The 22,693-nt window shown below is 37.9% G+C and overlaps 2 protein-coding genes across 3 annotated transcripts in view; one reads left to right on the top strand and one right to left on the bottom strand.

Annotated features, from left to right (window-relative positions):
• Positions 1–210: 210 nt before the first annotated feature.
• On the top strand, positions 211–9,629 carry USP16 (ubiquitin specific peptidase 16; the record flags this gene model as incomplete). Its single annotated transcript, XM_010192869.1, has 12 exons — positions 211–331; positions 1,020–1,150; positions 1,521–1,608; positions 2,508–2,586; positions 3,458–3,549; positions 4,374–4,430; positions 5,423–5,590; positions 6,208–6,880; positions 7,573–7,667; positions 8,837–8,923; positions 9,239–9,395; positions 9,505–9,629. Coding segments are annotated over 12 exons (1,873 nt in total), but the record flags the coding sequence as incomplete, so codon positions are not given.
• A 2,375-nt stretch (positions 9,630–12,004) lies between these two features.
• CCT8 (chaperonin containing TCP1, subunit 8 (theta)) overlaps positions 12,005–22,693 on the bottom strand; it is a 10,979-nt gene continuing 290 nt past the window's right edge. The window contains exons 2-15 of one of the 2 annotated variants that reach the window (XM_010192867.1): positions 21,235–21,325; positions 20,554–20,633; positions 19,919–20,068; positions 19,469–19,649; positions 18,686–18,747; positions 17,850–17,987; positions 17,238–17,416; positions 16,184–16,250; positions 16,017–16,104; positions 15,713–15,828; positions 14,351–14,422; positions 13,979–14,143; positions 13,442–13,561; positions 12,005–12,243 (exon numbers count right to left, since the gene is read on the bottom strand). In XM_010192867.1, the coding sequence (XP_010191169.1) occupies positions 12,166–12,243; positions 13,442–13,561; positions 13,979–14,143; positions 14,351–14,422; positions 15,713–15,828; positions 16,017–16,104; positions 16,184–16,250; positions 17,238–17,416; positions 17,850–17,987; positions 18,686–18,747; positions 19,469–19,649; positions 19,919–20,068; positions 20,554–20,633; positions 21,235–21,325 (1,587 nt within the window). In that variant the 3' untranslated portion in view covers positions 12,005–12,165. Of the gene's footprint in view, positions 12,244–13,441; positions 13,562–13,978; positions 14,144–14,350; positions 14,423–15,712; positions 15,829–16,016; positions 16,105–16,183; positions 16,251–17,237; positions 17,417–17,849; positions 17,988–18,685; positions 18,748–19,468; positions 19,650–19,918; positions 20,069–20,553; positions 20,634–21,234; positions 21,326–22,693 lie in introns of those variants that run through there. The other variant, XM_010192868.1, reaches the window with a different exon arrangement.

Genomic DNA, 22,693 nt, shown 5'->3' with positions numbered 1-22,693 from the left:
ATATATGGGGGAGGGAGGGGGGGGACACACGACACTTGAAAGTCCTGTTAGCTGTATGGACTGTACCTTTACCTGTTAAACACTGCAGAGTGTAGTGGTAGTGCCCACTCCAGTTCTGTTTTTGGGAAAAATACATTGCTGCTAATCTGGTTGCTACAAATTTCATGACCAGTGGAACTCAGCTGCCCGTCCTCTTGTTCCCCTTACCAGTCTTTTTCCTTTCTTTTATGTTCTACAGAATTTATCACAAACTCCAGTCCTGAGGGAGCTGCTTAAAGAAGCTAAAATGCCTGGCACAACAGTTAAGATCGAGTCACCTGAGTTATGCATGGTATATAATACATTTGCTCTGACCTCTGTCGTGTTTCTCCCCACCCTTCCAATCTGTTAAAGAAACAAGCAATACTCATCCCTGGATTATAAAGCTGTTTCAGCTAAATACTATTAAGATTAAGATGTAAAATCAGTGGGAACCTCACTCTTGGTATCCACAAAGCTGCTTCTGAAGTCAATGGAGGTCTCGTTCAAAGTGAAAAAGCAGCAACTCAATACTTAATTGTCATCAGAGGAGTACTAATATTATGATTAAGTTATTTAAAGGATGAAAATGTTACTTTTGCTATAGTGTCACTTGTCTAAATACGAAATAGGAAACTAGAGGATGTCTGCAGCACTAACTTCAATAATGCACCTGTCATTACAGTTAGGGGTTTTTATAGGAAAGAATGGTTGTGCATTTTAAGAAATTGTATTTTATTCCTAATAAAAGCAAGAAATCCACATTTCAGCTAAGCAATAAATAATTAATGATTCTTAGCCCAGTGTTTTGGTATCATGTGATGACAAAGCATGTGATGATTGTTTGTGTTAGGTTAACTTACTGCTATTTTGGAATTTTGTGTATTCTATTTTATAATAATGTTTTCAAGAACTGAAGTATTCACATAAAGGTAAACTTACTCCAGAAGGATCTGTCATCAAATTAAGGCAAAACAACTTTGTTGCTTTTGTTTAAACAGGAACCTCAGCTGATAAAACTAGATCAGCCAGGTCCTTTGACATTAGCCATGTATCAGTTCCTGACAGAAATGCAAGAGACAAAAAGAGGGGTAGTCACTCCTAAGGAACTTTTTGCTCAGGTTTGTAAAAAGTGAGTATCTGTACAATTGCATGTCACAGTGAGTATGGAAAAAAAGTATTAGTTGTTTAAGCAGGTCAGTTTTCTCCCTTTTCTCACATCACAGCATATAAAATTTGTATACTATGTAACAAATTTTGAAAGAAGAGAATAAAGATCAAAATACAAATGAACAGAAGTAAAATTAAAGATACTCAGTGACACACTGATTAGCTACCTTCATATTTTTAGGAAACACCACATGTAGACACTTGTTGCTCACATGTAGACACTTGTTGCGTTTATATACATATAGGCTTGAGACTTTGTCCTTTAGTGTCTGGTATGATTTTTTTACTTTGTCTATTCAGTTATACTTTACAATTATTGTTTCATTTAACAGAGCAATACGATTTAAAGGTTATCAGCAGCAAGACAGTCATGAATTGCTCCGTTACTTACTTGATGGAATGAGAGCAGAAGAAATCCAAGTGAGTGCTGATTTCATAGTTGTGCTTACCTTTCTTCTTCATACCCCGGACCAAGACTTTCTATCCTCTGCTTAAGGGAGAAAGAATGGTATTTTTCTGAGATAAGGCAACCTCCATAGAGTGGTTTGTGCTGCCCATAGCACGCACTTGAAGCAAATTAGCAACAGAGCTGTAGAACCGGGCAGCCTCCAAGCAGTGTGGTTGTGAAGGACCAACCATGGGTATTACTGTTTTTAACAAAACTACTCAAAGAGAGAATGTTGTGGCCTATCTCTTTTACATATACGGCACACATTGTTTAGGTTTCTAAGCTAATGATTTTTCTGCCTTTTTGGAAAGCACTGTACTGATTATTCTCCATGTTCTTTTAATACAATCAAGTAGAAAGGTTCAATTTTGCTTGCTCTAAAGGTCTTTGGTTAATTCAACAATTCTATAAAAAACATCTGTTGTCCTTAAGAAATAGATGACTTGTCCAAAACTTCTACAGGAGTCATTTGGACTATGTGTAATCATGCTAAAGAGTGTCCTTTTATCTTAATTTCTGAAATGCCCGAAAGTTCACTTATGGAAACTTCTTGTTTTGCTTGTTTTTGTTGGTTTTGGGGGGTTTTTGCCTGTTTTGATTTGGGGAAAGGCCTTAGACTGATTTTCTTACATACTAATTGCAACATTATAGTTGCAAGCTTGTTTCTTGGTTGGTTGGTTGATTGGTTTTTTTTTTTGTTATCTGTGGGAACTATATTGTGGCCTCTACAGGCATTTGTCTTGCTTGTATTGATTTGCCTAACTGGTAAAGATTAAACTTCTTCCTCCATCTGAAACATTTTGTAAAATGACCTATTTAACCAAATTAGTTTAGGAAATTTTACAATGTGTATTTGTTTTGAAAATTTCAGCAAATAAGTGTTGGAATACTGAAGGCGCTGACTGACTGTAACAAACAAAATGAAGAAGAACTTAAAAAGAAAATTAAAGGTAAAACATATGTTACTGATGTTGTGATAATTTAAAATGTTTTGTTTCATTCAAGTACACAAAGTAAACCCAGTAGTATCAACTAAAATATACATGCTTAATTGTACAACTTTAAGCCATCTCTTGAATATGTGTGTATCTAGAATATGAGGCTCAAGAGTTTTAGTCTATTTTAATATCTTACTGAACTTAGTGGCGTTTCCTTTTTAACAGTGTAACAGAGAGTTGATTCTATGGACATTATACATTATAATATGTTTGGGTAATGTTCAATCATTCAAATATTATGTAAGAAATTAAAATATTAGCACATGAATGTGGTGATTTATTCAGTCCTAATAGTCCACTGTTACTTAACAGTGGTACAAAAAAACCTGAAGAGTAAGCAGAAGAACTTCCAAATTTTTCAACATGACTTAAGTTAGAAGTTGAAGAGTATGTTTAAATCCAGACTGAGCTGCACTGAAAATATAGTTTGAGGAAATCGTTTTTGTTTGTGGGGGACCCATACTTGTTTTTTAGGCTCAGGCAGTTGTTTGAGTTAAGTCCCAAGAGAAAACAGGAACTCTTACTAGGATGTGGTACTTCTGAGAAAACAGGGAAATTTGAGTTGAGAAAGTGGTAAAGGTGTTGGTTCAGTCAAGCTGTCTTCTGCAAATGTCTTTTCACCTCCATTCCTTTGATATATGAAAGAATCTTAATTAAAGAATATTACTGTACTTCCTGAGGAAACTAGAACAGGCCAGCATGTTCCATCATACATCTTGCATGCTATATATATATATTTTAATTTGGTATGACATAACTAAATTGGTTGCCAGTAAATTATATGTAATATTATTAACTCACTGTATACTTTGTCAATTCTCAGAATATGAAAAGAAAAAGGGAATACAAAGTTTTGTAGATCGAATCTTTGGTGGAGAATTAACCAGTACGATTATGTGTGAGGAATGCAGAACCGTAAGTAAACTGCCTGCTTTGAATAGCCTAGAATATAATTTTATGTAACCTGCAGGAGACCCCAAAGTAACTATATGTAGAAATAAGTGAAATGGGAGAAGTTTGCTTCAGTTAATAACACTTCTAAGGGTTGACTAGCTGCATGCTTTTCAAGAGGGGCATAGTGTTTCTGGAATCTTTCTTCCCTTATGTTATAAAACCAATCTTTTGCTTCCTTTCAGAAGCCTTGTAGAAAAAGAGGTCAGCAGCAATAAGCTGCCTCTGACAGAAGAATTCATTCTCTGATTCCTAGTGAACACCTTTCAGTGGTACAAATTGTAGTGTGAATGAATGTTCTGCCACCAGCAGTATGCTGCCAGGGGCCCTTTCCTTCTTCATCAGATGATTGGGTCTTTCCCTTTCCCATACTGGAATGACTGTTGGATTGCCAGGAGAATAGTTAAGGCACTATTGGCATAATGCATCCTGAGAACAAAGTAATTAAGGGTATTAAGGTAATAATTAAGGTGAGTGGACTAGACAAATGTTATGACAGATCACATGTATCAGTCTCATGGGCCCTAAGTTGTGTTCTCAGATTCTAGGCCACTAGAAAACTGAAATTTGTAAAAGTATTTCTTGCTTATTTCTGTGGCAGTGTGATTGCAAGATTTTGGTCATGGATAGCTGTTTCTGGAGATGGGTTAGCTGTGTTTCATGTTTGTATGCACAAGTGAAAGTATACACTGAAACTGCAAACAAGGCTACATACAAGTAAGCCTACTGACGGAAAGCCAGCTACTTCCAAACAAAATTAAATTGATCCCTTGAATGTTCATTTAAAGGTGTCCTTGGTCCATGAGTCTTTCCTTGATTTGTCACTTCCCGTACTAGATGATCAGGTAAGAAATTGTATGTGCTTGCTTTTTGGCTTAGTTGTTGATTGCTTATATGAAAACACCTTTATTATATAGTCATTAGGGAATTAGTTTATACATCTTTCTAAATGTCTCTTTTGAAAGTTAAAATTATAAATCTGCCGAGAAAGATAATGAATTAGGATTTTCAGGAGAGTCATTCCTGTAAGTTGTGGCTCACAAATTCTCTGGAAAATCACAGATAGTCTGTTGGTGATCTTGCTGCATTGCCAGTTCATGTTTCTCATGTAGAGATTGGCTTAGGCAATCTAGTATGTTCCAGTGTTGTCATGCTATTAAAGAAGACTGAATTGCAAAGAACAGTGTTTCCCAATTCATCTTTGCTATTGTAAATAACGTTAAGAAACACTGGTAGTATAGTATGTGAGTACTTCTTTGATCAATCTCTAGACACTCAAAATACTTCATTTGCTTTGTGTTTCGTATTGATCATCTATATATGTAATATTTCAGATTTGTAGTGTATTACTGCTCATACAAAAGCTAATGTGTAAATATTGAAATGAAGTCCCCTAAGCCAAGGGGATCATACATCTGCAACAAATTTCATTTTAGCAGAAGCAAACAAATTCTGTGGCAGGCAGTTGAACTGAAAAATCTCTGCCTGTGCAAAGTGTTACTTTTCAGTGCATTTAATGAGATGTACATCTGTTAGAGCCAAAGGTAATGTTGCCTGTTTACAGGTTCAGAATTTGGCCTTTGAGAGCCTTACTTTTTCATAGTGTTTCATTCTACAAGTCACTGTTTCACAGGGACTCCCTCTGGAGTGAGACACCTTTTGTAAACATTAGGGTGGCATAAATGAGTTAGTTGTATGTTGTAGTCACTAAAATGTTACATCTTGAACTGAAAACTCAGCATCTCTACGGTTTTCTTGGGAATACTGTTTTGTTATTCAGGACAGTAACATCTCTACTTCTGTGGTTGTTTTGTGGCTTTTTGGGTTTTTTTTGTAGAAAGTAAAAATTGCAAGTGAGAGAAATGTTAAAAAAAACAAAGAAAAGGAATCTGAAGATGAAGACGATAAAAACAATGACTGTTATCTTAAGCAGAGAGATGAGCCTCCTGGTTCAAGTAAGCACCTTCAGAAAAAAGCAAAGAAACAGGCCAAAAAACAAGCCAAGGTTGGTTTTGATAAGTATTTCACTTATATTAATGAAGTACTTGCAAATTCTGGTAAAACAAATTGGTTTTGCCTCCTCGGTTTAGGTGAAGGAGGAGACAGCTTAGAATTTCTCCCCATTCAAATGCACAACTGAAAAGACCAACTGTATCTATGTGTTTGCTATTAAGGAGTTAATGTTTTGTTAAGAGTTGCTGTGCTAGGAATAAACTAATATCCAAAGGAATGCGGAATTTATGTCGCCTTGTCTGAAGTAGCATTGATTTGTATCAGACAGCTGTTCTCCAGTCATCAATTACAAGAATATTCACGAAACTATATTTATAGAGTACAGACAAAAGAAAGGATTGGAAAGATATGAAGGGAATCACTAGTTCTATTTTGAAGATGCTGTGTAACAAGGAGCAGCGGGAACTATATCTGAGTGAGGATAAATTCAGTATTGGTTGAGTTGATCACCTCTGATCACTAAGTCATAGATTATTCTCCCCCTACCACCCTTTCAATCTATGGCATGTTACAAAAATTTTGATAAACAAATAGTAAGAAATACTAAATATTTAATTTAAACTTGCTCTGATTTTTGTATTCTTGTATATTATGTATTCCAATTTGCAGAGCCAGCGCCGCCAGCAAAAACTTCAAGGAAAGGTGATTCACTTGACAGATATCTGTGCAACTGAACAGTCAGAAAAAGATGTCGAGTATAACCAAGAATCAGAGGCAGAAATTAACTCTGAAACTTCTGATATGAAGCAAGAAGAGGAAATGTCAAAGGATTGCAAAGATCACTGCTTAACTGAAAAAGACTTTAATATACCAGAAAATCATACAGAAGTTCAGAGCATGCATGAAGATACAGGAAAGCCAGAACGAGAGTGTGTAGAAAATGAGTCTCCTGTGGATCTCCCTATGGAAGGCTTAGATTCTTCTATGAATTTTGTCAATGGCCTTGACAGCCTGTCTTTGAAAGATGAGGATGATGAAAATGAAGATGAGGAAGAGCTCACTACTGACTTATCAAAACTACACTTGGGTGCCAATGCTGAATCTGATCCGAGTACCTTAGATGACCTTCAAACTCTTCCCATCAAGACGTGTGAAGTATCGACTGAAGATCCAGAAACAGCATTTTGTACTCTTGCAAACAGGGAAGATCTGAACCCAGAAGAAGGTTCCATCTATCACTGTTTGTATCAGTTTACCCGTAATGAAAAGCTTACTGAGACCAATAAACTACTCTGTGATGTATGTACACAAAGACACTATGGACCAAAGAACACCACAAAAAGTATGACAACTTACCTTTTAAAAGAAAACTTTAAATATGTCCCTATCTGCTGCTTGGGTGGGTAATGGGGAGAATGTCCCTAAAGTGTTATTGGTACAACTTTACTAGTTCAACCTCAGTGGCTAGGTTGTGAGAACCTCTTTCACACAGATTAATCCAAGTTCTTAATTGAGCAGAATAGTAGGCTCACAAGACTGGGTACAGAATGATGCAGGTCTGGAAAAGGAAGAGTGAGCAAAGAGGAGTGGGTCTGAGGGGAGAGAAAGGGCATTTTAATATAAAAATTCATTATGTGGTTGAATGTAGGGAGTAGCTGTTTCGCAAGTGACTTTTCTCGTCTTTCCTCAAATGTGAAAATTCTGCTGTGATGGTCATAGGGAAATCATGTTGGTGTTTGCTGAAAAGGCCAATAAAAGCCACATGCACTTTCTGATTATGAGTGTTGTGGAGAGCAAGCAAGAATTCATGCTGCTTGTGCTGACGCTGCTCAGACATGGTGCGAGCCGTTACTTTTGAGATAAGGGATCTGCAAGGTTGCAGCTGTTGTACAGTTCATCATTTAACATGATGTTGAAAAGGGGAATGTTCAGTTTCTCATCTGCTGTTGTAGATGACATTATAACAGTCTAAATAGTGAAAATAAACAAATTCTTACTGTAAAGTTTATCATTGGTGGTTTTTCTTTTCTGCAGGTGAAAAGAAGTACATTTATACTAACGCCATAAAACAGATGCTAATCTCTCTTGCTCCTCCAATTTTAACTCTTCACTTAAAGAGGTTTCAGCAGGTAAGTAGCAAGCTGATGTTGCAAAAATGCATTTGTCTATAGTATCAGTTTAATATGCATATAAGCACATAGTACTAGCTTGACTTAGAAATAACATTAGCATATTTTAATTTCACACAAGCCTGTTTTGGTTTGGCTTTTTTTGGCTTCCCCCCGCCAAGGTTTGGAAGGCTTTGGTGCACAGTGGTAGTTTTTGTGGGCTTTGAGGAGTTGGGGTGTGTTTTCCTGAAAGAATATTCCATTAGTTATCTGGAAAAGACTGGTTTGTGATTTTATTTGCAATATATTCCTTCACTATTGTTATTCCTTACTGTATTAAGCAGTATCTTAGCATTAATTATTTCCTGCTGCTACAGTTCATTGACTCTTACATTTCAGTACAGATAAAATGCAATCCCTTACTAAATGAATTTAACAAACAGGTCAGTAGAATTGGAAAAGAGAGGAGTCTAAGCCTTATTGAGGAGGGGGGAAAAAAAAGGATGAATGGAAAGCATTGCAACTTAAGTCTTGCTTACAGACACTGAAGTGAAGTGCCTTACCATTTTTCCAAGTTGTAGGAGAATTTTTAACTTAAGGCTTTAGCTTTTTAAGAAAGAAAGAGGAACGGAACGGTTATGAAAAACAGTATTGACTCTTCTAAATTTAAAGCTGTTAAGTATTTTGGTTGAAATACTTGAAGATTAAAGGAGGTGACTTTAGATGAAACAATTTCACAGAGAAAATGTAGCCAATTCCAAGAGACTGTAACATAATTAAGGAAATAATGTGTCTTCTTTTTTTTTTTTTCCAATTTGATACTGGAAGATTATTTGAGTAAGGTGGGAGTAGAATTTACATCAGTTTTGACGATACAATGTTAGATCCTCAGGCACACTACAGTATCTGCGGAGCAAGAGATGTCCTCATAGTTACAGCAGTACATTAGAGCTGAGTCTTTTTCCACTTTTGCTACCATTAAATGGCTGAAAAAGTGAGTTGAGGAGCCATCTTAACTTGTGCTCCAGTGCAGCATGTAGGGGCAAGGAGGTAATGCTGGAAAACCTTAGGCATTGGAGGAAAAAAAAAAGTTGATTTTTCCCAGTTTTCTTTAATGTAAAACTAAGTATGGTTTTAACATATGCTACATTTTAACATTATGGGGTTTTCTTCTACTTTGTCTGTTCAAGGCTGGATTTAATCTACGGAAGGTTAACAGGCATATCAAATTTCCAGAAGTTATAGACTTGGCTCCTTTCTGTACAGCTAGATGTAAAGTAAGTGGGAAAACAATCAGATTCTCCTTTGCTGTGTTCTAATGTGCTTTCACAGTCAAGCTGCTTAGCAGAATCTTTGTAGAACGCTTGTCAAACTTGGTATTTTGTGTGGTAATACAGGATAACTTGGAAGTGCAACTGGTACTTGAGTCAGTCTGCTTCCCCTGATCATACCTGTAGTGCTTCCATCAGTCTTCCATGACCAGCTTCCCTTTCATCAGCAAACAAATCAAAGCAAAAAGTGAAGAGTTTACATTCTAACCCTGTTTAAAACCCAGTACCTGACTGACATATGCAAACTTTTGCTTTTAATAGAATGTGGCTGAAGGGAATACCAAACTGCTGTACTCTCTCTATGGAGTTGTTGAACATAGTGGAACAATGAAGTCTGGGCACTACATTGCTTACGCTAAAATGAGAAGTATGAACAACCATCTCTCTGATCTTGTCCTTCGAGGACAGTCTCCTCAAGGTAAATAATTAGAAATATTTTACAAATTTGTTTCTTACTGCAGAACAGTAACAGGATTGATTGCTTCAATTCTTTGTAATAACTTACTCCTTAATTCTTCCCTGTGCAGCTTTAGAAACTGAACCAGTAAAAGGACAGTGGTTCCACATCAGTGATTCCCATGTGCAAGCCGTGTCTGCATCAAAAGTGCTAAGCTCGCAAGCCTATCTCCTGTTCTATGAGCGACTGCTGTAACTCATCTGAGAAGCTTTCTTGTACATGCAGCCCTCTTCAAGTGGTCTGAAAGAAGGCAGAGACTTGCAAGTCATACTGTTAACATGCTGGAGCTACTGTATCCAACTGCAGGAATATACTTTATGCTTCTTAGACATACTGACACGTGTTTAACTTATACTTTTTCCAATGTTTTCATAAATAAAAGTTTTTTAAAAATTGCAGCTTTGAGTTTCTACTGAGTGTTGGCACAGGCAAATAACTGCAACTTTGTTTCCTGCAAGTTCTATTATGCATCTTAGCAGTACTTTCACTTTAAAGGGACCAGGTGTAATTTTGAACTATAGTTATCTTGGCTATCATCTGTTCCATGTGCATTTTAGAACTGGGTTCCAAGCCTAAGAAGCTGTTTCTTCCTACTCATGTTAGAGCTGAGACAAATTCAACATCAGCTCTTTCCACCTTTGGTTTATGTCCAATAGAGAAGCCCTTAGTTTGCAAACTTGAGGAATTCTTTTGCATGGGAACCTTATGCTGGTATGTTGGCAAGACCCCCTTTCTGCACTGGAGGGGTAAAAAAAAACTGATCCTGCAGTGACTTGTTAAAGTTCTCTGTAGGCTAGGCTTCATGTTGGGTTTTACATAAATAAAATCTTGGCTCCTCTATGCTAGAGCAGCAGCTGCTTACATTCAGTGCATTTTTTCATTAGAACCTTACTAAGAAAATGGGCAGTCCTGTGTGTTCGTGTTACCCTTACAGTCAGCAGCAGCAGCACTTGTGCAGCTGATGATAGCAGTATGCCAATCCTTCCAAAAACTTGCCAAGTTTATTTTTCAGCCATACCAGCAATGGACTATAAAGTGAGCATTAGTATGGCAGCCTTATTTAGGCATAAGATAGTTCCAGACTTGATTTAGCCTTCCACTCCCTTCTGGCTGGGAACTAGAGCAGCACTGGCAAAAGTAATAAAAGGATTAATTATTGAAGTGGCTTGAATTTCAAGCACAGTTCTCCTTTCAAGCTACTCTGAGACACACAAGCTGCTTACTTTCCAAGAAGAATCTTGACAGTGGGCTTCAGCTGAAAGATTCCAGCACCCTGCATCATACTCGCGCTTGCCACTCAGCATTTATTTTTAAGGCCATTAGAATGAGATGAAGTTCACTGCTGTCAGCTCCCATTTTGAGAGAGTGGAGATTCTTGAAGGGCGAGGAAGAAACAGATGCATGTAGCAGAAATGAATGTAGGCATGGACCACAGATCTGCTGCCATACTTAATGATTTCAATACTTGTTTGACTTTTTACACTTAAAAATTGGAGAAGGAGCACAATTAAGAGCACAAAGGGCTGCAAAAATTGTAGATGATGCTTTCCTGAAGCTACATGCTCCCCACAGCAGCCTCATGAGCAGTCAGTCTCCCTTACCCACTGTACAAGGTACAGGTGTCAAGCTGGTGGGGTAGGCTGCAGCTGTGACCTCTGAGTCTGGGCATGTCTAATACTGGACACAGCTGGCTACCAGAGACACGCTGCAGGCACAGCAGAGCCCCTCAGTCACAATGGTGGCACCTCAGAGTAAACCTGTGTGAGGAAGGGCAAAACAAGACCCTGCAGTGAGGAGAAAAGTGTGAGAAACAGCCCTACCAGCACTCAGGTGAGAGGAGGAGCTCCAGGCACTCAAGCAGGGATCCCCCGCAGCCTGTGGAAAGACCACACTGGAGCAGCTGGTCCCTGTGAAGCTTGGGGCAAGGACCATGCTGGACTTCCACACTGCAGCTGTGAAGAGCCCCAGGCCAAAGCAGGTAGCTGTGTCTTGAAGGAAGCTACAGTCTGTGGTGAGAAGCCCAGCCTGGGGCAGGTTTTCCTGCCAGAAACCACAGCCCATGGAAGACCACACAGGAGCAGTTGCTCATGCTGGACTATAACCTATACAGAGGAGCCCTGTGCTAATGCAGCTCACAAAGGACTGTGCCCTGTATGCACAGGAAGCAGCTGGAGAGTGGAGTTGTTATGGACTGACCATAACCCCCATTCCCCATCCCCTGCACCACTGAGGAGGCAAGAGGAATCAGATATGAAGGAATACAGCTGAGCCTAGAAAGAAGGGGAGGTGAATAGGAAGATGTTTTGGGTTTTGTTCTTGCTTGTCACTCTCCAACCCTATTTTTAAATTTATTTTTCATATGTTAAGTTTGTTCTGCCTCTAACAGTAATTGGTGACTGCCCTGTCTTTACCTCAACCCAGGAGCTTTTTCAGCTTATGCCCTGCCTCTGTCCTGGTGAGGAAGGGGCATTGGGCAGCCAGCCAAGGTCAGCCCCCCACACCCATGTCTGCATGTTCACCTATTGGGAACAACCATGTTACACCAAGTCCAAATAAAACGACAGTTAACATTTTAACCGTGACTACATTTATTGAAGTGTTTGAAGTTCTGCACTCCGTTGGACACAGTTTATAACTTAAAGGCAACAGAGCAAAACATCATGACAGGCTCCAACTGGAATATTAAAAAACTCATATAAATCATGTCACTTCAGAAGTACAGTTAAATCATTCAATCATTTTGGTCTTCATCCCAGTCTTTCTTCCCTGATGGAGGTTTAGGGCCACCAGCTGGTTTTGCCATAATGATCTTCAAGATAACAGGGAAGCAGAAGATGACACAAGGTTACCATCAGACTCTTACCCCACTCCTTCTTACAGCCATATGATGCTTACTGTCAACATTCACTAAATTCATGCAGTTTCCCTGCTCTGGACCTAAACCAGTGAGTATTATTATCCATCTAATTGAAATACTCAAAGAAAGCTATTTTTTTCTTGAGAATGGCAGCAGATAAGCCCCGATACACAAACAAAGGGCTTTTACCTCATTTTTGCATGCAAATTGAGACTTCAGTTAGTCTACAGAAAGTGAGTGCTTAAACAGGCTAAAGAGTGACTGGTTTACAGGATGCACACTACAGAAAGCAGAAGAATTATCAAAGCTATTGCTCTGAACTATTGAGCCTAAACATCACACTTCAAAAGCATAATATACACTGGTCCAAGTTAAAGGCTCATTTTCTGCACTTGCTCCAGTGACAAGTAAGGTAAAGCTAAAACTGCACTTGTCATCCCTTCAATGAAAGTACAATCTCAGGAGTAAAATTAGTTCCCAAAGGCACAAACACTAGATGCAGCAATCGGCACACATAAGACAGCAGTGTTACGTCCCCTAAGGAAAGGTATCTGCCATGTGCTTGTCAATATACCCATGCATGCTCTCACACACAGATACCTCTGTTAGAGAAACAGAGCTTACTGCATACTATTTTTCAGGCTCATCTTTCCAGTCATCCTTATCCCAATGTCCTTGTTGCTTAGGGACTTTTGGACCACCTGCTGGTTTTGCCATAATAATCTACAGAAATTTTACATGCAAATACATTTTCGCTAAAGTTCCACAACATATATAAAGATTTTTGTCATTAAGATTATAATCGCTGTTTTTCCTAGAAGTTGGATTTTCATGTAAAAACAATGTATGAGAGGTTTCTTGTGTTAAATATTGTTCCTATAAAAGTTAGGGTAGCTTTCTGGATACGAGTATCAACTGTCAAATCTTAAAAAAACCAATTCACTAATAGCGCCCCTGTGGAAGCAGCAACATTCCATATAAGCAGCTCTTGAACTACCTACTTCCTGGCTTTCAGAAATAAACAAAGCACTTTTTCCATGTATCATATTTTTATGCCTTGCATTCCCAGAAGATTCACGTATTTTGCAGTAGTGTTCTGCACACTGAGTTAAAGGTTACAGTTCAGCACCCAAACTACTTGTAAGCTTACCTGATCTACCCTGAGGACAGTTACTGCTGCATTTGTAGCTAGCTTGATACCCCAGGATTTTCCAAGGTATGTGTCTAATACACCGGCTTCCAACATATCCTTCACAGCAGCAGCTTCAGCCTATCAGACAGGGGGGAAAAGCATTATTCAAAACTTTCTTAGGCATCTACCCAGCAAGTTATCGGGTTTTCAAGGTTACAGATTTAGAACAAATTATCACTTTTCTGATCTCATCTCCTTTCAGGAAACCTTCATTCCTAATCCACTAGCAGGAAAACAAGTAAGGACTTATTCTTCATGACATTAGTTCAGCACCTCGCTTTGCCTGTGTCACAATGTCGCTGTATTACATTGAATTTAACTGCTTGCTGATAAAACAAAAACACTTCACTATTAAGTTCCTGAGTTATTCTTCTAGACTGTGCAACTTAGAGCTTCAGTGGTTTAAATTAAATTGTACTTCATAGTGATAGAAGTCCGTTTAAATATAACCCTGTACTGCACAGCACCAAGTAACGTGAGAGACTATAAATTTACCTCAATGTCAAATCCAACATTTTTGTTCCCTTCCTGATGCACAGCATAAAGTTTGGAGATGACCTCATTAGCCTTTACTCCAGAGTTTTCTGCCAGTGCTCGAGGAATGGCTTCAAATGCCTCAGCAAACTTCTTGATTGCATACTGGTCGAGCCCAGGACAAGTCTGAAGTGAAATTGAAAACCACGTCAGCATTTCAAAAGCTGTATGATACGGAGGTATTTTTCCCCATTTTTTACTGATTTATATCTCTTAATACACATTTTTAATAAAATAATATGTATATATTTTTGTAAATCACCTATGTATTTAAGTACATATATAGTATGTGTATATATAAAACTAGAAAGTCAAAAAGCTCATTTGCTGTACCTCTCCGTAAGACGTGATCTGCTTGGCTAATTCAATCTCTGTTGCACCACCTCCAGGCACAAGACGTTTATCCTGTGAACAGACCATCGCAAAATACAAAGTTTTGCTTATCGCATCATATTAATTTTCACTTTTTAGAATTTATATACTCTATTAAGAATGCAACAGAACTTTATCCCACAGGCTTATTAAGAATCTGCTTCAAAACAAACATGCACTGTAAGAGAAATTTATCAGAATTTACTCATTCATTCCAAATGTCTTTGAAGAAAAATAGCTTCTTTAGTAAGAAGGAAAATAACGATGCAGTAAGTTTTGCATCTGAAGTTTTTTGGTACTTTTTTGCTTATTCATTTCTTTTTGAAAAGTAATTTCAACTCTTGGTTTACTAATAGAATTCCTAGATTTCCTCATCTTTTTCCATTAACTTGCTGGGAAATATCATGCAGTAAACCAATCTACTGTAAACTAAGTTTAATATGTCAACAGGTATCACAAGGTGTTGTAGCTGGAGTTTTGTTTTGTTTTAAATTCAGCATTTTGTAGAGCTTTTGGCAAGCCAACGTTCAGTTAAATGAATTAAGCCCCAGCCTTTTAAACAGAAACACAACCATCCTAAATCAGAAGACAACTCCTGGAGACAATAATGAATGCAGAGTCTATGGCTGTTTCTGTACTGTAAATCAATGTGCATGTGTTGGTATGTACCAAACATTAAATGTCAATCAAAAGTTAAACAGTTTTTTGCATGCCACCTTCCAAGTAAATACACACACATTCCCTTTTGCATTAAAAAAAGGGAAAAATTAATATTCAAATCCACAAAAGCTGCTCAGAAAAACCTCAGAACTAAGTTCTTCCATCTATAAAGCATATCTGTGGCATGTGGAGGAAGTGTGTCTTGTCATCAATAAACTAGACAGTTCGCAACCAGTCAGTTCCTCTGGATTCCCAGTGACAAAGCTACCTAGCTTTTCTTCAGTGACCAGCTTCCAAGAAAAATTACAAAACTTTTAGGGAAACAGTTGACAAAGAGCTGACTGCCATTAGAAAGCGGTAGAAATAATCTATCTTCAAAAACTCACCTCGCTGGAAAATTACTGGAAAACTGAGTGCAGTACAGGCTGAGCACCATCATTTGTGTACACCGTGTTCACAAAAATGTCAGCAGTAATCTTCTCTACACAGCCCTCTACACCTCACTACTACCCAGCTTTTTCTACGCTCTAGGAAGGCTCCAAAGCCAATAACATAAACATCTGCTACAGCCTTTGTAGCAAATGGAACACAAAGCAAGCACAAGTCTTGCCTCAAACTGATCCATAACTCAGTCTTGATAACTGTAGTGTTCTAGTTACTTACCCTTGTGAGTACTTTGAAAGTATTTACACCATCATCCACTGCTCTCTCTATGTCATCCATGAGATTGTCTGTAGATCCACGAATGAGTATAGTAGAAATGGCACTATCCTCCTTTTCTGTTTAGACAGACATGCATGTTACATTACAGAATTAAGTCTGTTAGATGTAAAACACATATGAACATCATACTTCTAGAACAGTACCATTAGTACCTAAAGTCTTACAGGCCTTTGAGGCTACATCCTTTTTTACTAGATCCACAAATTATGTTCTTAATTTCAGTTGTGCTACAGAAGATACATACCATGCTTAAACACAACCACTTGGGTATCTCCAACCTCTGATAAATATACACTATCGCAGCGACCCATTTCTTCTAGAGTAGGAGGAGTCTGAAAAGAAAAACAAGAGTAAAGAGGGAACCTGCTCATCAGTTCTCTTATTTCTCCTCCTCATCTGAAAAGTCCATACCAGTCTGGGTAGAGCTGTTGCACCAACGGTTTTGCACACTCTTCTCAGATCCCACTTTGAGTTCAACCTTTAAAAACAAAACCAATTTTTCTAATAACAAGTGTCCAGAACAAAAGTTAACACATACAACTAAGTATTCTCTTAACAGCATTTTGTAAACTAATGACTTCTATCAAAATTTACTGCATCAAGTTATAAAGTCTACTCATTTAGTTTTTCAAGTTATAATTATCTGTTTTCAGGGATACTATGACTATTACACTAAGACTATACTACTATAGTAAGGCTATTTTCGAAGAATCTAAAAAAATGTGTAAGTAGTTCAAATGCATAGAAATGATCAAACTTCATCTTCCAGTACATAAGATTTAAATTGATCTTTACAACACCTCTGAAGTAATTGTTCTTTGTTAGGCAAGAGATTACAGTATCATGCTCCATTTCCAGAAGTTCAAACTTCTTGGGGCACCATCAACAAAGTTACAGCTTTCAACAAATGACCGCTTATTTGTGTGAGATCCAAGATTTGCTGCTAACAATTTGATTTTATGGTTCGCAGAATGTGTTTTAAGGATGTACAAACATGCTTTATCTACAGATTAAAAGATTTACGGCCTACAAAAACCTCAGAAAAGTATTAAGTATCAGCTCATCAATACATTAGTGATGCAGAGAGGCAGATTTCATCATTACTAAAGCATCACATGAGGACTGTAGCCAGGAAGAACCATTATGGTAAAGTCTTAAAGGCCTTTGAGGCTACATCCTTTTTTACTAGATCCACAAATTTTTATGTTCTTGATTTCAGTTGTGCTATAGAGGAACGTAAACCAGAATAACAGTACCATATACACAAGTTACTCCTCAATTAGCCGTTATATAGAAGTGAAATACTATCAAGAAACATAAGCTATGAAACAACTAAATTGCAGCTCAGGTCTTGATCCACTAGAAAACAGAAGTGTTTGCAATATTTAGTTTCTAATCCGTTTGACAGGCAAGAGACAATATAGCAAGTGCATTTCAAAAGTTTTTATGCTCTTCTAGGACTTACCTGACTATCATGAGATTGTATTTGTTGGCATAATGAAGCGCCATGTCTGCCACTTTGCCACCTGTTACTACTACATTTGCACCACTATCAGCAATAGCCTTGACTTGCAAATCCATCAGATTTTCTTCTCCCTTACTGAAATTCATCAGTTCTTCAGCATTCTTTATAAGTACGGTGCCCTATTAAAACACATACACTGTTACCAATTCAGCATTAACTACATGCCTGAAAGATTTTGACAAGCCATTTTGTCTCCCAACCTATCCACAAACCCCAAGACATCCTGCTTTATAATACTGCCACCCTTCCCAGGCAATGGGGTAAAACAACTCAAAAAAGGGGCAACCCTATCGACAACCTTGACATCCAAACATCCTAGCACACAGTTTGGCTCAAACAACCCAAAAAAACCAACACCACCATGCCCAACCCCAACAGCCCTGTAAGGCAAAATTAGGTTCAGATATTTTCTATGAACTTATTTAAACTAATGAACTCAATATTAACAAAAATATCTCAATCAACAAGTGTCAAGAATATTTAAAGTTAACTCTAAAAACAGGAGCACATGAGCATAAATAGATATATAACTTATTTTGAGCTTCTACATACCTTAGTTTCAGTTATCATACCATCAAAAGGGCAGGAATACACAGCTATTTTTGCATCTTTGACAGAAGTAACATCTCCTTCAGTTTCTTTTTTAAAAACCATGCCATGCAGTACCGAGGAAGCAGAGATACCAGCACCCTGAAAGGAAAGAAACAGAATGAGGAAAAGTCATATTATTGATCATTTATTGTCAGAAAGCTTCACTATCCATTCTGGGAAGTAGTCCTTAGGTTGCTGTATGCAAATGCGTGTAAGTTTTCATTACAGCACAAAGAAATAAGATTTAAGCTGATTTAGCAACATCAAGCATTGTCTTATAGGTTCCCATTTTAAGATCAGTTGGTGGCCCAGGTTAAGGCCTGTGACATTCATTTTTTGTGCTCAACTTGTTAGGTATTTATAAGCTGGGGGGGGAAAAACACTGGAGGAAATTAATAGTAGACATAAACTTGTTCCAACCCTATATACCACACTGAGGCCTCATGTCCCATTGACAAAAAGAAAAGCAAGATGAGATAGCTATGTTTCCACTACCCTGCATCTTAGCCTAATCTTATGACTGCTTCTACAACAGATAGGCAATCAACAACCCCATATATAATTAAGTTCGTGTATCTGATTTAGTGGAAGCTTTCAATATTAATGATTTTTGTTTCTGAAAGCTGCTACTGAGAACTGAACAAGGAATGTACTGACTAATTTCCAAACCTTATGCATGCCACAATATAATACAGATTAGAATGGAAAAGACACTTTCAAAGTTTAAAGACTAAAAATTAACTTTCTTTAAACTGTTTACCTTAATAATACAGTAAAGATAGCTACTTCCAACTTACCACAATTTTGCACACTCTGATATTATCAACGTTGAAATGACCAGAATCAGGAAGAATAGAAACTGTTTGGGAAAAAAAAAAAAGAAGAATGAATTTGTATTGCTTAACAAATAAAGCAGAATAATGACACTCTAACACCTGGAGTTTTCCGAAGTACTACAAATCAATGGTTTGAGATGTCTGCCTGAATTTAAGGCAATTACAGTCTGCTAATAACCTGCATCAAGAGAAACAGAAATTTTGTTTTTACAATGCAGTAGTCAGAAAGCAACTTCTATTCAGAATGCTCATTCAAGTTAAATTAAGTTTCAATAGCCATTTACACCTGTACATTCAAGAGTGAAGTCTGACCCAGAACATTTTGAGAAAACACTTGAACTAGACATGAAAGTTTTTCTTAGAAATCTAAACTAAGAAAGCACCATAGCTACAGTCTTGCTTTCATTGTTCTGTGGCTGAGAGAATTAAAAGCTTATCTGAAGTGTAATACATCTTCCTAACAATAAAAAGAGGAAGAAAAATGGGTTTCTGCTTTAAAAAAACTAGAAAGCTATCTCTATAAACATTTAGTAGAAAACACAGACCTTTTCTGAGCCACACTGCCAACAAAGAGTTCACCATGAGTAAGAAGGTTATACTGATTTCAGAGACTAAAGCATTCCATCCAATTCAGTCTGGTAAAACTAACCATGCATTTTACCTTACATGAAGACATTAGTAGTGATCATAAGCAAACCTATTCAGTTTTTTGATGCATACACACATCTGCTCTTGTCCACTTACCACAGGCCTGAGCAATAAGCTTTGCCAAAAACTGTTCATTGCCATATTGTTTGCTCATCACTGCAGTATGCAACAAAGATGCCACTTCTTCAACATCTCGAAGGTTCTTTGCAGAACAGCACACCAAGTCTGGAAGAATTTCTAGGGCTTTCTTGCAAGCCTTTTCATATCCTTCAATCACCTGTGCAGAAAACAATAAATATTCACTACATCATTTCACTATGCACTTATATTGCTTTTACCTCCTTTTCCAAAGGCCATGAAACATTAACAAATGCAAGTGAAGCCAGCAATTACAAGCAGCAAAACACACACTGTTCTTACTCATTCGTCTCGATCTAAAAAATTAGTTCAGAAGCAGATGATTCACAGTATTTTTATGGCCCAAGAATACTGACCAACAGCAATCTGAATTCAAGCTACGTGAATTGTTATAATAATGTAACTTGCCTCTGAGACAGATAACCCCATCCTCAGAAGGTCTTCTGCTAACTCCAGAAGAACTCCAGCAAAAACAAGGACAAAGTTTGTTCCATCTCCAACTTCTTGCTCTTGCATGTGGGAAGCCATCACAAGCATTTTTGCAGCAGGATGCTGGACCTTTAAAAGAAGTTACATATCTTAGTTACTAACATCCCACGTAGACTACAACTCTAGGTTTTTCTGTGCATCTACTACATGCTCTCTTATTTCAAACTGCATCTAAAGATACTAACAATGCACAAAATAGGAAAACAAACCCCCACAGATTAACAGAACAGCTATTTCATTCAGAGTTTCCCAAATGCTGTATTGTCAGATATACTTTCTTCTAAATCTGCACTGGTTTGGGGGGAAAAAGTACACAACTATTAAGCACCTCCTGCAACTACTGAATGCTGCTTTACAAAGAGTTCTATTCCTCACTGTGGAAACAGCCTATTGACTTTACTCAAATCCAATGAAAAATGTAAAGGATTTACAAAATGACATATGTAAATCATCTGGCAGTGACACATACTGCCTTATTAACATTCAGAACCACAGCAGCCCATGAACAGAAACGCTAGTTTACAACTGACATTTTCTGAGGCAAGAAAACTTACCTCTAGCTCTCTCAAGATAGTAGCAGCATCATTTGTAACAAAAAGCTTCTCCAGATGATTGATAACCATTTTGTTCATTCCTAATGGAGGAAAAAAAGAATTTAAAAAAAATAATCCATTAGGCAAAGATTACTTTGTACAAAGATACTGTTTCACAACTCTCAGGTAGATCTTACATATCAAAACATTAGCCCTATTGATAACTTAAGAACCTAAAAGATTTTTGTGAAATAACACTTACAAGTGTGTTACATTAAGAAGAAACCAATAATTTCTGAACAAGCAGTTCTCTCTTCAGAAATATTACTACAGCTTTTAATGAATTGATACTGGAGAACAACTGTTGGTTTTGGTATACCTGACCAGACATGGTACAATTATGTTCATTATGACTATCTACCAAGTTGCTATCTTCCCTTTACTTTTTGTAGGTCATTCATATAGCAGTAAGACGGCACAGAGGACACAGTAACCTGGCAAATGCAAGTTCATTGCGCATAACTTAAAAGTTGATCAAACAAAGTCTGATCTCTACAGCAAAAAAGACCATATTGAGAGTTCTAGAGCAAGTCCAATGTGTTTCCTCAAGAAACAATCAGTTGCTTCTTTGTGGAGGTAAGTTTAGCCTTCAAACATAACATTTTGCCCAAAAACACTACAATGATTTTAGGATTTATTTACCATTTGGTCCATAAGCTGTACGGGTGGTTTGAGCAAGTTCTTTGCATGCCTGGATGTTCCTATAGACAGCTTCTTCTAATCCTGAATAATGCTAAGAAGAAAAATATTCTGCTCAGAATTAGGTTAACAGAAAAGAAAGGGATGAGCTAGTCATTGTTCATCAAAAGCAGCAATAATCTACTGAGTCCATAAAAGTTCTTGGTTAATTTAGATTTGGTATTTCATTTAAAGTTTAAACAGAATCTAAACTTTACCCAACAACAGTGAGAAAAGAACTACTGTGTACTTCTCAAGTAGACAGTTCAGTAGGCACATTAAATTTCTGAACAGAAAATCTGCACACTGACTCTATTTTCAATACAGTTTGCATCTCTTAAATCTTCCAAAAGTCAGTGTCACGCCACTGGGAAATAGAAAATAAACAACAGCAGACTGGAGAGAGGCAAGGGTTTTGTACACATGTTTTTGTGCATGCTTCTTTACTCACAACTCTGCATTCCACAAAAATCATTTAACTCAGTTCCACAAACATGTGCAATTTGAAAAGTAAGAAGCAGAATGATTCATGACATATTTGTGTTGAGAAGCTGATCAGCCTGGCTTCAGTTTGGAAGCCTTAAAAAAAAAACAAACGAGGGATGCCCCAGAAAGTGTCTTAAAGAGCAGGGTAAGATGTACTGCGTGGCCCATAAGAGAAAGGTGCTCTCCAGCAGTATTTACTCTCTAAATGCAAAACACATGATACAAATACAAAACATCTTGCAACACCAGCTGCTGCCTTGTTTTGTAAAAGCTGCTATTCTGGCCTTGAATTTATTAGAGCAACAGCATCTAAGCTACTTTGTTTCCCCGCTCTTGACATAGGCCACTCTCTGTCTTTTAGAAAGATTCAGGAAACAAAAATAGAGGGCTTTCCGAGTTACTAACTGCACTTTCTATTAAGTAGCAGCAACCAAAAATTTTCTTCTTTTTGTTTTCTGTTGCAACAACAAAAAAAAAAGCCCTGGTTGCTTTCTGTCCACTTTTTCAAACAAAGCTTGTTTTACCAGGCACAGTCCTTGACTACCACCAAAATCTACACTGTGTTAACGTTAAATGTGATAAAAATGGATTCATGGGAAGGTGATACAGAGAAAATACGGTGCCAGTCTACAACATCAGCACAGGTCCTTTTCCTGCGGGCATAATGAGCCCAGGCAGGCACAGACCGAGGGGAACACTTCCCAACAGCTCCATCTAATATAGCCCGGCCGAATTTCGTTGCCCACCACCTGCAAGCGCTCCCAAAACACATCGCCTTCCCAGCGCCCTTCCGACAGCGGCAGCAGGGTCCAGGCACACGGCGCTGCGAGGCGGCAGGAACCCGCGGCGGGGCGGAGGCCCGGGGATGGGGGACGCCGGCCCCGCCAGAGCTTTCTCGAAGGCCGCGGGCGCCTGGCACCACCCCACGCTCCGGCAC

This window comes from Mesitornis unicolor, unplaced genomic scaffold (assembly GCF_000695765.1).
Source record: "Mesitornis unicolor isolate BGI_N332 unplaced genomic scaffold, ASM69576v1 scaffold15429, whole genome shotgun sequence".
Taxonomy (NCBI): domain Eukaryota; kingdom Metazoa; phylum Chordata; class Aves; order Mesitornithiformes; family Mesitornithidae; genus Mesitornis; species Mesitornis unicolor.
Note: the sequence above shows the minus strand (reverse complement) of the source record. Positions and strands in the feature narration are given on the sequence as shown.